We start from the raw sequence: 14,443 nt of genomic DNA on the forward strand, positions 1-14,443 counted from the left end.
GCCCTCATTAGCCACCTGTGGCTAGTGGTTACTGTATTAGTCAGAAAAGATATTTCAATCACACAAAGTTCTATTGGACAGCGCCGTTCTCAAAGGTAACTGGCAGTCAGTAGATGTTTTATCACATCTTGTCGTAGAGCCACCAACAGGATAAGAGTTTGTTCCCTCCTGGAGTTTACTGAGAATACCTGACTTCTATCAAAACCCAGAAACAACTGCTGCAAGTCATAGCATTGTTATTTAAATGAAACAATATCACTTTCTAGAAAATAGGACTGATGAGTCCTTAATGTGTTCCTACAGCGCACTTGTTGCATCTTTTGGTTGCCAAGTTATTCTATTTCCATGGCAAGAAATGTTGATGAGAAATAACAGTAGCTTGGGGCTGACGCATTAATCTTCAGCATAAAATTTAATCATCGGTAACCTTTGTGATTGCGCAAACTGAATGACCGAACGCACGACTGGGCCTGGGATATGCCCCATCCGTCATACTGCCACCCAGCCAATGGGGGCCGCGGTGACAACAGCTGATCATCGATTCCCCATTTACATGCCTGCAAACGATGACTGTTTGCAGGGACGTTTGGTCTGAATAAGGAGCCCTGACTCAGTCTTCATTCCTCTCATTTTTTCTGAAGGACAGCACTGCTCCTTTGTCACTGAACAAAGGGGATACGGGCCGGCTGGCTTGGAATATCTTTTCCAAACATGCTCCAATCAGGTGCCTCGCTGTCTGCCGGTATCTGAAATTAACGCGCTGACAACAGCTTTTTGTTGTCGTTCTTACCACAGATAGGCCCTGCCTGGCATTGAGTGATAAATTTCCCTCTCATCTCTAAATCCCAGAGAACAGTTTCCAAGGATGAAACAATCCCCTTTTCCACCCGGAATCATGCAATAGAAATACCAGCCTGTATACTTCAAAACAAAACCTCCAGACATCAAAAGACCGTATCTATGCACACACACGGAACATCAGACGAGGGAAGCCCCCGAAACGCACCCACAGCTTCCTTGTTCACTCAAACTGCCACGCGAGTCAGAAGATGCTGATTTTGCCCCACCTCAAAAACCCAGTGGCATGTCACTTGCCAGAAAGAAATACTACCCTCCAGAAGCCAGAGAAAAATGTCACTCACTTCACCAGGGTAACTCCAGGTCATCTGAACCCTCGTGTTCAAATCAGTGGTGGCAGTGCAGTTGAGGGTAAGAGTGTGACCTTGCAGTAACTTGACTGGGCTTGGAGTGCTTATCTGGACATCTTGGATGGTATTGGCTGCAAGCATAAGAAATGAGTTTTTTTTTTTTTTTTTTTTTTTTTTTAAATCAAGGTTTCCCTGCGTTGTGCTGTTTTGGTCTGCGCTCATGCCTCTGGAACGTCACTTACTTTGTCGATAGGTGAGATAGTTGGTCTTGTACAAATGTCTGTTGACTGTTGTTTCACAGGTCAGAAGCCCTATTTCTCTGTATGTTGCATTTGCTATTATAAAACCCTTCCTACTGTCCCAGGTTATTCGTTTTCCATCCGGGATCAGGGTATCAAGGGGAAACTGAAAAGGGAAAAAAAAAAATAAAAAAGATGTTTTAAGAAAATCGTACTAGCACTGTGGCAATACCGTTTCCCTCGTAATTTGCGCAAACAGTTTTCATTGAAAATGAAAATGGTCCAGGTAAAAACTCTAGTTTGTCATCATGGGCTCTTTAGTTTTGTTTGCATGGAGCAAGATATAGATTATGATAATAAATTACAGTAATTACGGTAATTCGTTATCAGCCTCGGCAACAAGCTGCACCCACCCGGGATAGACCTAGCTGCCATGTCAGATTTGCATTGGGAGCCCGTATCACTTGGCCTCTGGGAATCATCCTTGTAACAGACTGGCCTGAGACTCCACAGAGAAACCAACTAGGACTTTTTCCACTGGGCCCGCCAGGTTACCCTCCTGGGCCTCATCATCTGGAGCTTTTAACAAGCCATAACTTGTCCTCCCATTTTTCATGATTTAGTAAAGAGGTGGCTGTCTTCAGAGGACTCTAAAGAATTCCCAGTCCTTTGAGATTCATAGCATTCACTTGGTGCTTGCTGGGGTTATCATTCTGGGAAGGCTGAGGGCCTCGACTCTGCCTCTGGGAGGGGAAACTCCAGGGAAATAGACAGTGAAGACAGCTGCAAACAGATGTGGAGGCCAGAGATGCTGTCGTGAGTGAAGTGCTCTCACATTCTTAGAAGTATTCCCAGACACATTGAGTCCAAACAGAAGAAAGGAATCCATGATTTGATTTTCCCTTATGCCTTCCGCTGGATGCCAAGAATTTTATTTTTTAAAGACTACCATATAAACAATCCGCCTTGGGATGAGCCTTTATAAAGGGGATATTGCTCCACTGATTGGCCCAGCCAAATTCCCCTGATGCCAGATTGCCAGCCCAATTTCAGAGGCATCTCTGACAACCACTATGGCTTATGCCCTGCTGGAAAAGGGGGGAAGAAAAAAATCAGATTACCTTCCCACAACAGATTAAAAAGGAAAGGGCAAACTGCCCGGAAGATGTTTCAGATCTTTTTCATCTTCTTCTAAAAAGTGCACCTTGCATCGCTTATCTGTTTATCATTTATTTATATTGCTTGTTGAAGGAGCTAATCTGGCCGGGATTTGCGACTCCATGGCAGAAATTCCTCTGGGAAACGTCACCAGCGCCCTCTCCCAGTGAGCATGTCTGCATCTGTCTGTGTTACCAGAGTGTCACACGGCTTTGAAATGAGCTGCACCCTGTTTATGAAGAACTTGCAAGCAAGTGAAGGATGCATTTCGTGTTCTAGTAAATCATGATTCTATCTGCAGGCTTAGGAAGGCTTTATCTCCAGTGGGAGGAAAAGAACCTTCTCTAATTTGGTGCAAATTATTAATGGGAAAGCTCAAACAAATTTCAGTCAGGGATTGAGATCTATGATGCTTTAAACACCGGTGAACACAAGCATGTGCCAAATCTAAAAGAAAGGTTCGCTGATGGACTTCCTCAGCACAACTGAGAAATACACTAAAGTTTCCTTTAAGGTTTCAGAGGAAGTTTCGCTTACTCTAATCTGCCCCTACAGCCACCAGTAGGATTCTACTGACCAAGAAGCTTTGTTCCGAGCTGATGAGAGCTAAATTAGCAGAAGACCATGTAGCTCATCAGCTGTGGCGGTGCCTACGAGTGTCACAGAGAGGCAGGCAGAGGAGCAGCCCCGAGGGAAAGGACTGGACAGGGGGGCTGTCTCCAGCTTACCACGGCTCCGCCAGCGCTGGTGGGGGAAAGGAGAGGGAAGGGGACAGCAGGTTAAAAGGGACAAAAGGAGAAGTGGAGAAGTGGAAAAGATCTTATAACTTCAGGGCGACAAACATATACATGATACGTTCGAATAGTTTCCATATATATGGGGCAAACCCAAATCCCTATTAGAACAGTGTGCTTTTCTCTCTCTCCCTCCCTCTCACCCTCCCTCTCTCTCTCCCCCTCTCATGTCTGTTATAGAGCTTAGGTAGAAAAACAGTGAAAACAAGCTCCCCCCCCTCATATTTTTACAGGGGGGAATGTGGGACTGTTCCTTACAACAGACAAATGATCTGCACTAGAACAAAAAGGCAGCCCCGTGGTATGTTCCACAGTAATCACACAGTGATTATTACCTCAGACTAAGAGGAGTGGATACCACGCTTATAATAAATATCACTTGATAATAAATCAAGTTTTGGGTATTAAGCTGTTAGATAAATAATAACAGCTAAATAAAAACCCTTAATGGGGCTCAGCTTGTACAAGGAACTGTGCTAAGGTCTTTTTATGTATCACCTCAGTTACTTCCTAACATCCATGCGAGGTGGGTGCGACCCCATCTCTCCAACGAGGAAACTGAGGTGGAGGGAGTTTTGATAACTTGCCAGTTTGTCCAGCAGGTTAAGTGGTTGGGTGATCAGAATCCAGGCAGCGTGCCACGGGGCTCTGTTCTTAACCACTCTGGTCTTTCTCCTGTGCAAACTAAACCATCAACCAAGGTGGCAAGGGCACGGAAGGAGAGGTCAAGATACGGATTCCAATGCCCAGTGTGGTCTGGGAGGTCCCCAACTCCCCCAGAATCTCAGTTTTTCCTTCCACCCATTGGTTTAAACTCCTCTGATGCTTCCAGCTCTGAAATACAATGCTCTTATAATTACTGGCAGTGACACATAGATATAACGGAAGCTAAAGCCTGTCACTGATGGACTATCCTGAGGGCTTAAATCGAATCAGTAATGTAGGAAAGTGAATTCAAGGGAAGAAGACTGGGAGACACCTCCATCATATTCCAGGACTCTAGTGATACTGGAAATTCCTCCAAGCTTTTCAGACTCGACTACTGCGACCACCAAACACTTCGTGAGTACCTACAGGGTGATTGATGGTGGTGGTTCCTGCTGCCTCGAGAAAGGCTTGACTTTTCCTCTTAAAGCTCAAAGCTCTCAGGACTCACCACCATTTTCCATTTGGGGAGTGCTTGTCCACCTCTTCACCCTAGTCTGTTCCCAAACTCTTAGCACCGATGAATTAGCTAGAATGTCACATTTTAGTTTTTATCTTTATTAGATTCCACCCCAAATCTTGTTCTTTCTCCACATGCATGGTTTACAACTTGATCCGAAGAAAAAAATGTCATGTGTAGCTTTCTTGCCCCCCCCCACCTCCCTTTTTTTCCCTTTCCCTAAGCAGCTAAGTTTGGCTGCCCAGCAGGACATAAGCTTTTTGTTCCCAGGAACTTCACAACCCAAACTAAAGGTGGTGGGTCCACAGGCACCTGTCTCACAGTTCTGTCCTTAGCAAAAATCTAGAGTAACCACTCTCTTGCCAAGCTATTACTTTGTATAAGCAACATTTTTTTTTCTTCACATTTGCAAACACTTGGATTTGTGGCAATTTTGCATGATTTTTGTTCTTTCATTATATTCACACAGATTTATGCCCACCACATTGTCATGGTATTTCATTTAAGTACATGCCTGGGTATGACTTCTAGCGCTTATCCTTTATAGTAAAAGGATATTCCAGAAAAGTCCACAGAGCAGCCCAAATGTCTGTGAGAAAATCATTCCAGAGAGATAAAAGGACTTGAAATTCATTGTGCTCACTTGCAGTAAAGATTTTCTGAGAGAAGCATTGCTCGGTTTTACCTTTTTTAAAGTCACAGTGATGTTAGGTGACGTGACCCGGCAGGGGATGACGATCTCCCTTCCTTCAGTCATATATATAATTTCGGGTATTTCACTGTGCATCTCTAAGAAAGGTCTACCTGTATCTGAATGAGAAGAAAATGAAAAATACATAATATATATATATATATATGTATATATATATATAAATGGTTGTATCAACAACATCTAGACACCGTAGCTGGGTGAGGCGGGATGGTCACTGACACGGGTCCCTCTTAATATAATCCATAAGTTCACATTCTTGTCTCTGAATTTGGCTCTGTTTTTGCCCAAAAACAGAATGCTTCTGTAATAAACCAAATTCCTTATTCAGGTCTTGACCTTGGGTCAGATTGCCCCTCATGCCCTAAAATGCAATTGTGATGTGTGGGGTGGGTGGGGGTGGGGTGGGTTTAGGTCACTATTGCAAAAAGCCATAAAAGTGCAGGGAGGAAGAAAGAAGAATATTCTGCATACACTTCTTACCACAGCTATGCTAAATGCCTCAGGAAGCGCCCTCCAGAGCCTTTGTAAGGAGTCAAAGGGCCCTGGGTGCAATGGTCAGCTGACCTTGGAGCAGACAGAGGTAATGCAGAGGTGTCAATTTGGAGAGAGGATTAGCATTTGAATGACAGAAGCCTGACTTAAAGGTTTTCTAGACCTCCCCCCCCACCCCACCACAGGCACACTAATAATGAGTGAGAAGCTCTGAGCTGCTCAGGGCCAGGGGAAAGCCTGGAGAAGCAGTGTTGAGGACCACACTGATTTCCTAGGCATATTAGATTTCTTTAGTATGTACTATGTATCTACTAATAGCACAATATGTCCCAGTGCATGCAGAGAGGGCTGGAAAACGCTTTAAATAATCACCAAGATACCACCCTTCAGAAGGATGGCATCTGGCCAAGTCTCAGAGGCCAAAAGGATTCAAACTACCTGTTCAGCTTCTCTGTGGTTCCTCTGGGGACCAGAATGAGCATCAGATCTTTTAGGAACATTCGAACAGCCTACCATGCCCTCACCCTCAGGGACCCACTGACAACTCATGATCTCTTCAGGAGGCACTGTGTTCCCATCTTCTGCCCTCGGCTTCAGCCTTAGACACCCAGATGGAAAGAAGTCTGGTGTTAACGCTCTCCATCTGGACCTGAAAGATCCAACGAGTCCCCCCACCTGCTTGCTGTACTTTAGGAAGCTCGCTCCGGACGCTGAATGGAGACACACAGCAGTAAGTAGGCAGCGGTTGCCTGGACTAGATGGTGGCTATGAAGTTGCTGTGGGTTGAACTGTGTCCCCCCCCAAAACCAAAATGTGGAAGTCCTCACCCCCAGTACTTCAGAATGTGACCTCATTTGGGTCAAATGGAGTCATTGCTTATGGAATTCTCAGTTAAGTAGGGTGGGTCCCTACTCCAGAGTGACTGGTGCCTTTTTAGGAAGATGGCCCCAGGGAGACGGACGTGGAGGGGGTGGGGGGAGAAGCCACATGAACACACAGGGAAAAGACTGAGTGATGAGGTGCAAGTTGGGGGCTGCCAAGGATTGCCAGCAACCACCACAGGTAGGAAGAGACATAGAAGGCGCCCCCTCCCTACAGGTTTCAGAGGTAGCATGGTTCCACTGACACGTTGATTTCAACCTCTAGTTTCTAGAATGTGAGACAATAAATTCCTGTAGTTTTAATCCAAAAAAAAAAAAAAAAAGTAACATTGGTGTAGCCTGCTTAAGAAGGAATCATTCGACACACACTAGACACAGAATTCCTCCTTGTCCTCTGGGAAGCCTCGCTAGGCCAGCCCCTTCCTTATACCCTTTCTCCGCCCCAGCCCACCTTAGGGGCCCTCCCCAAACCCCCAACATTCTCCAATAACAACACTTCACACACTCTACACTGAACTGGCAGGTTACTTCTCTGGCTACAAACTGGCTGATGAATTCCTAGAGGAGAGGAGACAGATTGGATGCATCTCGGTCTGACGTGTAGTCAGTGAATGAATGAATGACCTAACAAAGTGGATGAAGGGCTATCCAACAACTCTGTCCTTTTACAGATAAGACAGAGGTGTAAATACGTGAATTGAGGTGAGCAGAGCCAGGCCTGGAGGCCAGTGTCTCCTGATCTTCTTCCCCGGTACCACCCTCAGGGCGGGAGCTCCCCCCACCCCGCCCCCAGCCCCATAAGGGCTGTAGCCCGGCAACTGCTCTTCAGAGACTCAGCCTGATTTTCACACACGCAGTGGGGAAAGGATGTGCCCTGTCATACTGTCTAGTATTAGAGGAATTCTGAGAAGAGGACAATCACCCAGGGGCAGGGCTGTGAGGGTAGGTTTGGGGACAGGGCGGTTACAAAGGCTGAGTCAGAGGGTGTCAGCAGATGGTGGGGGTTCAGAGCTCACACTTTACAAACTGGGTTGGAACCCTGGCTCTCCCCCTTACTGGTTGTGAAACCTCAGGCAAATCATTTTACTCTCTGTGCTTCATTTGCAAAATCTACTTCAAAGGGCTATTATGACGGTTATATGAAGGAACATATGTAAAGTGGTTCGAATGGTACCTGGCAGACAGTTAATACTGGATATGTGCTGGCTCTTACTTTTCTTATTTTTATGAGAGATTTGAATTTATGGAGAGAGGGGATTGGGATATATGAAAATCACAAATTATACCCATGATCTTAACTATAAAAGCTCTAACTATATATTCATCTATGGCATAGAAAAAAAATACACTAAAATGTTTGAGTAGTGGCTTTGTTATTTTCTTATCTACCTTTTTATATATTTGCCAGATTTTCTAGAATGATCATGTATTATTTTATAATATTTTGAATTATTAAATTTAAGTCTCAGATTATAAAGCAGCATCCATTTTTACTTGAGGAAAACGATCATTTCTGCCATTTGATTTACTTTAGTTTTGCCCAATAGAATGAGACATTCACACTGCACAGTTAATAGTTAGATGTCTATTAGGAGAGCTCAGGGGGTATAGTAACATATTCAGAGAGGAAAAGTTAATTATACAGAGACAAAGATTCACTTATCAGCACAAAATTCCTCCCTTAAATAAAGTTGCTGAGCTAGACATTCAGGCAGAAACCATTGGGATTTGATCATTCCTTTCCTTCCTCCTGTGAGTCTATATTTTTGTCTTCTTTGTGAGTCCCAAGGTAAACACAAACACCAGGAAATGGTTTAATTCATGTAACTAAACTGTAAATCCTTCACATTTAATTTACTGTCTCCTTAAGCAACTATTTGCAACAAAGGACACTGGCATAAAATGTTTGGGCAGGAAATAGTAAACATCAGTGTAGTCATATCTAGGCTAATGAATTCCCATCCCACATGAAAACAGAAGAGGTGAACTCCATGTTGCCTTTGAATGTATCCTTTCCCTTTGTCACTTTGGATCCCCCCAACACTTGAATTTGACTACAACTATTGGCCTTGACAAGCCAATACCAGTATCAGCCCTGGGCCCACCGCACTTCTGTTCAGAACTTCAGGGAATTGTGTCCATCCCAACACAATTCAAGGTCCATCATTTGTATCAAGTCAGCAGTTGGTTAAAATCCACTGTGTTTGCAAATGAGCTTATGACTGTGGGTACACACACACACACACACACACACACACACACACACACACTATGCTCTGGGCTTATTAATAGTATACTTCCTCTACAATTTGCTTCAAGGAAGAGCTAAGAATGAACTTGCCTGACATATTATAATACAAACATTTTTTGTTTTGTAGGACCATAGATACAGAAGAGGTCACGGTTCCATTAATATCACCAGTAAAACCACTTACTACTCCCATAGGACACATTTGTCTTTGTCACAAAATTAAAAATGACTTCTGAACCCAGCCAGCGCTGCAGAGTGGTTTCCTGAGACCAAATTGGCTGGTTGTTGAGCGAGGAAGAGCTGCTCCCAAGATTGTCGGCACACTCACAGCGCAGACACACTGTCACCAGGGCCTCGTGCCAACACCCAACTAGGCAGAGGTCACGCCACCCTCCCCTCTCCGAACTCCTAGAGCTCAGAGCAGTGACAGGAAACTGGCCCAGAATGTGAGGTGCTCTCCTCCAATGGCAGGATCAGGGCTGTCCTCCTCCAGGACAACAAGTGGGCTCAGACTCAGGGAAAGATCAAACAGGGACCCTTGCTCTGAGTGGTGTTACATCTGTTTTTTTAAATGTGTTTTTTCCTTTTGAAATCTGTACTCACTCTGGCACAGTAAGCCCCACAGACACAGGGGTCCCAGCATGCCATCCTCATTCCACGCCATTTCCCACCAGCAGCACTTGGGGGTTCTTCCACTGCATTCGGGGCAAGTGAACGACCCAAAGAATTCGGGGAAGCTTTTCTGACTTGAGGAGGAGTTCAAGAGTAAGCATGTTTTTCCTAAAACCTTCGTCGTCCTCTGATTTTAATAAAATTTTTCCTGATTTCCTTTTCAATTTCAGTTTCTTACCTCTAAGTTCTGGTCATGAGGACTCCTCGTTATTTTAGAGGAGGATGTGATTTTAATTTATTGAGGATGAAGTGAAGAGGATGAACCAATCCCATGAAAGGGTTCTAATCTAGACCCAAGAGTTTTCACGTCACACAGGTTTTCGTGTTGGGGACCATACTTAGTGCTCAAGGAGAGTTGGTTGATTGGTAAAATATTTCATTTGAAAGATGGGCGGGGGGGGAAGAGGTAATTTCTTCACTCATTTACAGTGCCCATCAAAGTCTATGAAAATTCAAAGCAGAGCTTTGGAGCAACCATAAGAAAGCTGAAGTGGCTATACTAATATTAAATAAAATAGACTCTAAAACAAGAAATGTTACTAGAGATAAAGAGGGACATTTTATAATAAGAATAGGGCCAATCCATCAGGAAAATATAATTATAAACATCTGCAACTAACAACAGAGTAACAAAATACATGAGGCAAAAACTGACAGAAATGACAGAAATAGACCATTCAAAAATCATGGATGAAGATCTCAATATCCCAACTTCAACAGAACAACTAGACAGAAAATCAAAAAGGAAATAGAGGGCGTGAACAACACTAATAACCAGAGAGGCCCAAGAGACACCTATAAGAGACCCCAGCCATCATAGCTGGCTATATATTCTTCTCAAGTGTACGTGGAGCGTTCTCTAGGATAAACTGTATGCTAGGCCATGAAACAAACATCAACAAATTTAAAAGGACAGAAATAATACAAAGAGTATTCTTTGACTATTAGAATGAAAACCGAAATCAGTAACAGCAAGAAACTTGGGAAGCCCACATATTAAACAACACCCTCCTAACTAGTGAATGAAACAAAGAAGAAATCAAAAGGGAAATGAGAAAATAGATGAATGAAAATGAAGATGTCATATTCCAAAACTTACGGGATGGAGCTAACATTTATAGCTGTCTGGAGGGAAATTTATAGCTGTATGCCTACACTGAGAAAGGAGAGAGACCTCAAGTCAATAACCCACTCTTCCACCTTAGAACTCTAGGGAAAGAGCAGCAAACTAAACATAGAGGAAGCAGAAGGGAGGAAAGAATAAAGATTAGAGTAGAAATGGACGAAGTAGAGAACAGAAAAACAATAGAGAAAAATCTGTGAAACCAAGAGCTAGTTCTTTGAAAAGATGAACAAATTGGATGGGGTTCCTGGGTGGCTCAGTCGGTTAAGCGTCTGCCTTCAGCTCAGGTCATGATCCTGGGGTCCTGGGATCGAGCCCTGCATCCAGCTCCCTGCTCAGCGAGGAGTCTGCTTCTCCTTCTGCCCCTTCATCCCCCTCCCCCTCCCTCTCCTTCTCCCCGCCCCCCCCCCCCCCGCTCGTGCTTGCTTGCTCTCTCTTTCGTGTTCTCTCTCTCAAATAAATAAATAAAATCTTAAAAAAAAAAAAGATTAACAAATTGGAAAACATTTAAGCAGACAGGCCAAGACAAGACAAGAAAAAAAGAGAGAAGACAAATTAATAAATCAGAAAGGAAACAGGAGACGTTACTACCAGCATTACTAAAATAAAAAGCATTATAAAGGAATATTGTTAATTGTGTGCCAATAAGTTAGATAACCTGAAATGGACAGGTTCCTAGAAAGACATATACTACTAAAACTAACCCAGCAAGAAACAGACAACCCAAATAGACCTATAATAAGTAAAGAGATTGAATTAGTAACCAAAACACTACCCACAAAGAAAAGCCCAGGCCCCAGATGGCAAGTGAATTCTATCAAACATTTAACAACTAATACCAATTCTTCAAAAACTGTTCTAAAACAGAAGGGAAAACTTCCCAATTCATTCTGAGGGCAGTCTGATACCAAAACCAAAGACATCACAAGGAAACCACAGATCAGTATCTTTTGTGAACGTGGATACAAAAAAGCTCAACAAGACACTAGCAAACTGAATACATATAAAAAGAATGATACACCATGACTGAGTGGGATTTGTTCCAGGAATGCAAGATTGGTTTAACATCCAAAAATCAATGTCATTAATATACCATATCAATAGAATAAAAATCAAAAGGCATATGATCATTTCAATAGATGCAGTAAAAGCATCTGACAGAATCCAAACCCCTTTCATGATAAAAACACTCAACAAACCAGTAGTAGAAGGGAACTTCTTCAACCTGTTAAGGAAATCTACAAAAAACAAAACAAAACAAAACAAAAAAAAAACCCTAACAGCTAATGTCATACTAATGACAAAATACTGGATGCCTTCTCTTTAAGATTAGGAACAAGACAAGGTCGTCCACTCTCACTACTTCTATTCAACATTATACTAGAGGCTCCAGGGCTATCGTGAATAATGCAATAACATTCTAGCCAGCACAACTGAGCAAGAAAAAGAAATAAGAGGTAAGATTTTCTCTATTTTCAGATGACATAATCTTGTATATAGAAAATCCTAAGGAATTCACCAAAAAAAAAAAAAACCCTATTAGAACTAGCAAATAAGTTCAACAAGATTGCAAGATCCAAGAACAATATACAAAAGTGAATTATATTTCTATATACTCGCAATGAGCAATCTGGAAATGAAATTAAGAAAACAATTCCATTTATAACAGCCATCAAAAAGAAAAAGGTACTTAGGAATATATTTAACACAAGAAGTGTAAAACTACACTTCTCAGTTCCAAGTTACCACAAAAACTATAAGCAACAGTGATTAAGACAGTGTGGTACTAGCATAAGGACAGACACATAGATCAATGGAGTAGAACTAAGAATCCAGAAATAAGCCCATGAGTCTATGGCCAGTTGATTTTTGACAAAGATGCCAAGATCATTCGATGGGGAAAGAATAGGCTTTTCGACAAATGGTGCTGGAGTAAATTCACATACAAAAGAATCAAGCTGGACCTTTCTATCACACCATACACAAATACTAACTCAAAAGGGATCAAAGACCTAAATGTAAGAATTAAAATTATGAAACTCTCAAAAGAAGCCCTTGAGGTAAATCTTCATGATCTCAGATTTGGCACTGGATTCTTACTATGATACAAGTAACAAAAGAAAAAAAATAGATCCACTGGAATTCATCAAAATTTAAAACTTTTGTGCTTCAAAGAATGCTATCAAAGAAAGTGAGAAGAACCCACAGAATGAGAGAAAATATTTGCAAATTATATATCTGATAAGGGACTTGTATCTAGAATATCTAGTATATATTTATACAAATCCAGAATACATTAAAATCTAGACATATATATATCTGTAACATGTCACTACACTCTATATTTAGATGATATTAAATATTTAAATATATATTAGATAAAATATATTAATATATAATATTAATAAAAAATTGAGGAACTCTTACAACTCATAATAAAGACAAATAGCCCGATTAAAAACTGGAAAAATGCTCTGAATAGACCTTTCTCCAAAGAAGATACACAAATGGCCAATAAGCGCACGACTGGATGCTCAACATCACGAGTCATCAGGGAAATACAAATGCACACTACAACGAGATATTGCTTCACATCCAATTGGATGGCTATAATAATAAATAAAATTTACTGTTGATAGGAATGTAAAATGGTGCAACCACTTCGGAAAACAGTCTGGCATTTCTTCAAATGGTCAAACATTGAGTTACCATAGGACCCAGCAAATTCTTCCACTAGGTATCTACCCAAGAAAAGGAAAACTTATGTCCACACAAAAACTTGTATATGAATGTCATAGCCAAAACGTGGGAACAACTCAAATGTCCATCTACTGATAAGTGGGTAGCTAAAATGTGGTAGATCCATACAGTGGAATATCATCCAGCAACAAAAAGAGATAATGTTCATACGTGGTACAACACAACATGGATAAACCTTAAAACATGCTGAGTGAAAAAAGCCATCAATATACTTATATATTTAATAATCAAATACCACATATTTGATTCTATTTCTATTAAGTATCCGGAATAGGCAAATCTATTAGGGACAGAAAATATATTAGTGGTGGCTTCAGGCTGGGAGCTGAGGATGGAGAAAGGGTGATAGCTCAAGTGTGCAGGGGTTCTTTTTGAGATAATGAAATGTTCTAAAACTGATGGTGCTGATGGCTGCATGTATCTGTCAATATGCTGAAAACTATTAAATGGTACACTTTTAAATGGGTGAATTGTTGTATCTCAAAAGCGTACTTTGAAAACACCAGAACTGGGGGCTCTTTCTTAAAAACAGTGATGCACTGTTTTTTGAGCTGGAATAGTTCCTGGAGATCATCCAGTGCAAACTCTTCACGTGATGGGTCCTTGCAACCTTTTTCTCCCACTCCCCTTTGCATCCGGGCGGGCTACTGATGAAAAATGCAATTTTCCCCTGTGACAAAGTCATCCTGACTGCAAATATGTCCTTCCGTTCCTCCCAGCAGCCCCTGCTCAGCGGGGAGCACAGTGAAACGTCTCTGCCTTCATTTAAAGAAGTCACTTGACCAACATGTCTGAGGATGATAGGCCACACAGAGTATTCAATTAGGTATTTCCTAGCAAGTTATCCTGATTTTCCAAATGAAGATCATAAAACCTCAGCGGTAGTTTACCACCAACCCTAAAGATACAATCACAGTTACCAAGAGTGGTGGCTCAGTATTTGGAGTCAAAAGTGAGAAAAATCCTGGGGTGGCTGACCTGAGAATATCAGCTTCCAGCTTCTGTCATCTAGACAGATACTGTGCAGAAATATCTCTGTTCAAGCAAG

The 14,443-nt window shown here is 42.0% G+C and overlaps 1 protein-coding gene across 1 annotated transcript in view; it reads right to left on the minus strand.

Moving 5' to 3' along the window:
• FLT1 (fms related receptor tyrosine kinase 1) overlaps positions 1-14,443 on the minus strand; it is a 168,031-nt gene that overhangs the window by 113,695 nt on the left and 39,893 nt on the right. The window contains exons 4-6 of the mRNA XM_088022184.1: positions 5,190-5,314; positions 1,391-1,553; positions 1,143-1,279 (exon numbers count right to left, since the gene is read on the minus strand). Of these exons, the coding sequence (XP_087878310.1) occupies positions 1,143-1,279; positions 1,391-1,553; positions 5,190-5,314 (425 nt within the window). The remainder of the gene's footprint in view (positions 1-1,142; positions 1,280-1,390; positions 1,554-5,189; positions 5,315-14,443) is intronic.

Source organism: Eumetopias jubatus, unplaced genomic scaffold (assembly GCF_037043125.1).
Source record: "Eumetopias jubatus isolate StellerSeaLion01/CBP00866 unplaced genomic scaffold, mEumJub1_p1.0 scaffold_3, whole genome shotgun sequence".
Lineage (NCBI taxonomy): Eukaryota > Metazoa > Chordata > Mammalia > Carnivora > Otariidae > Eumetopias > Eumetopias jubatus.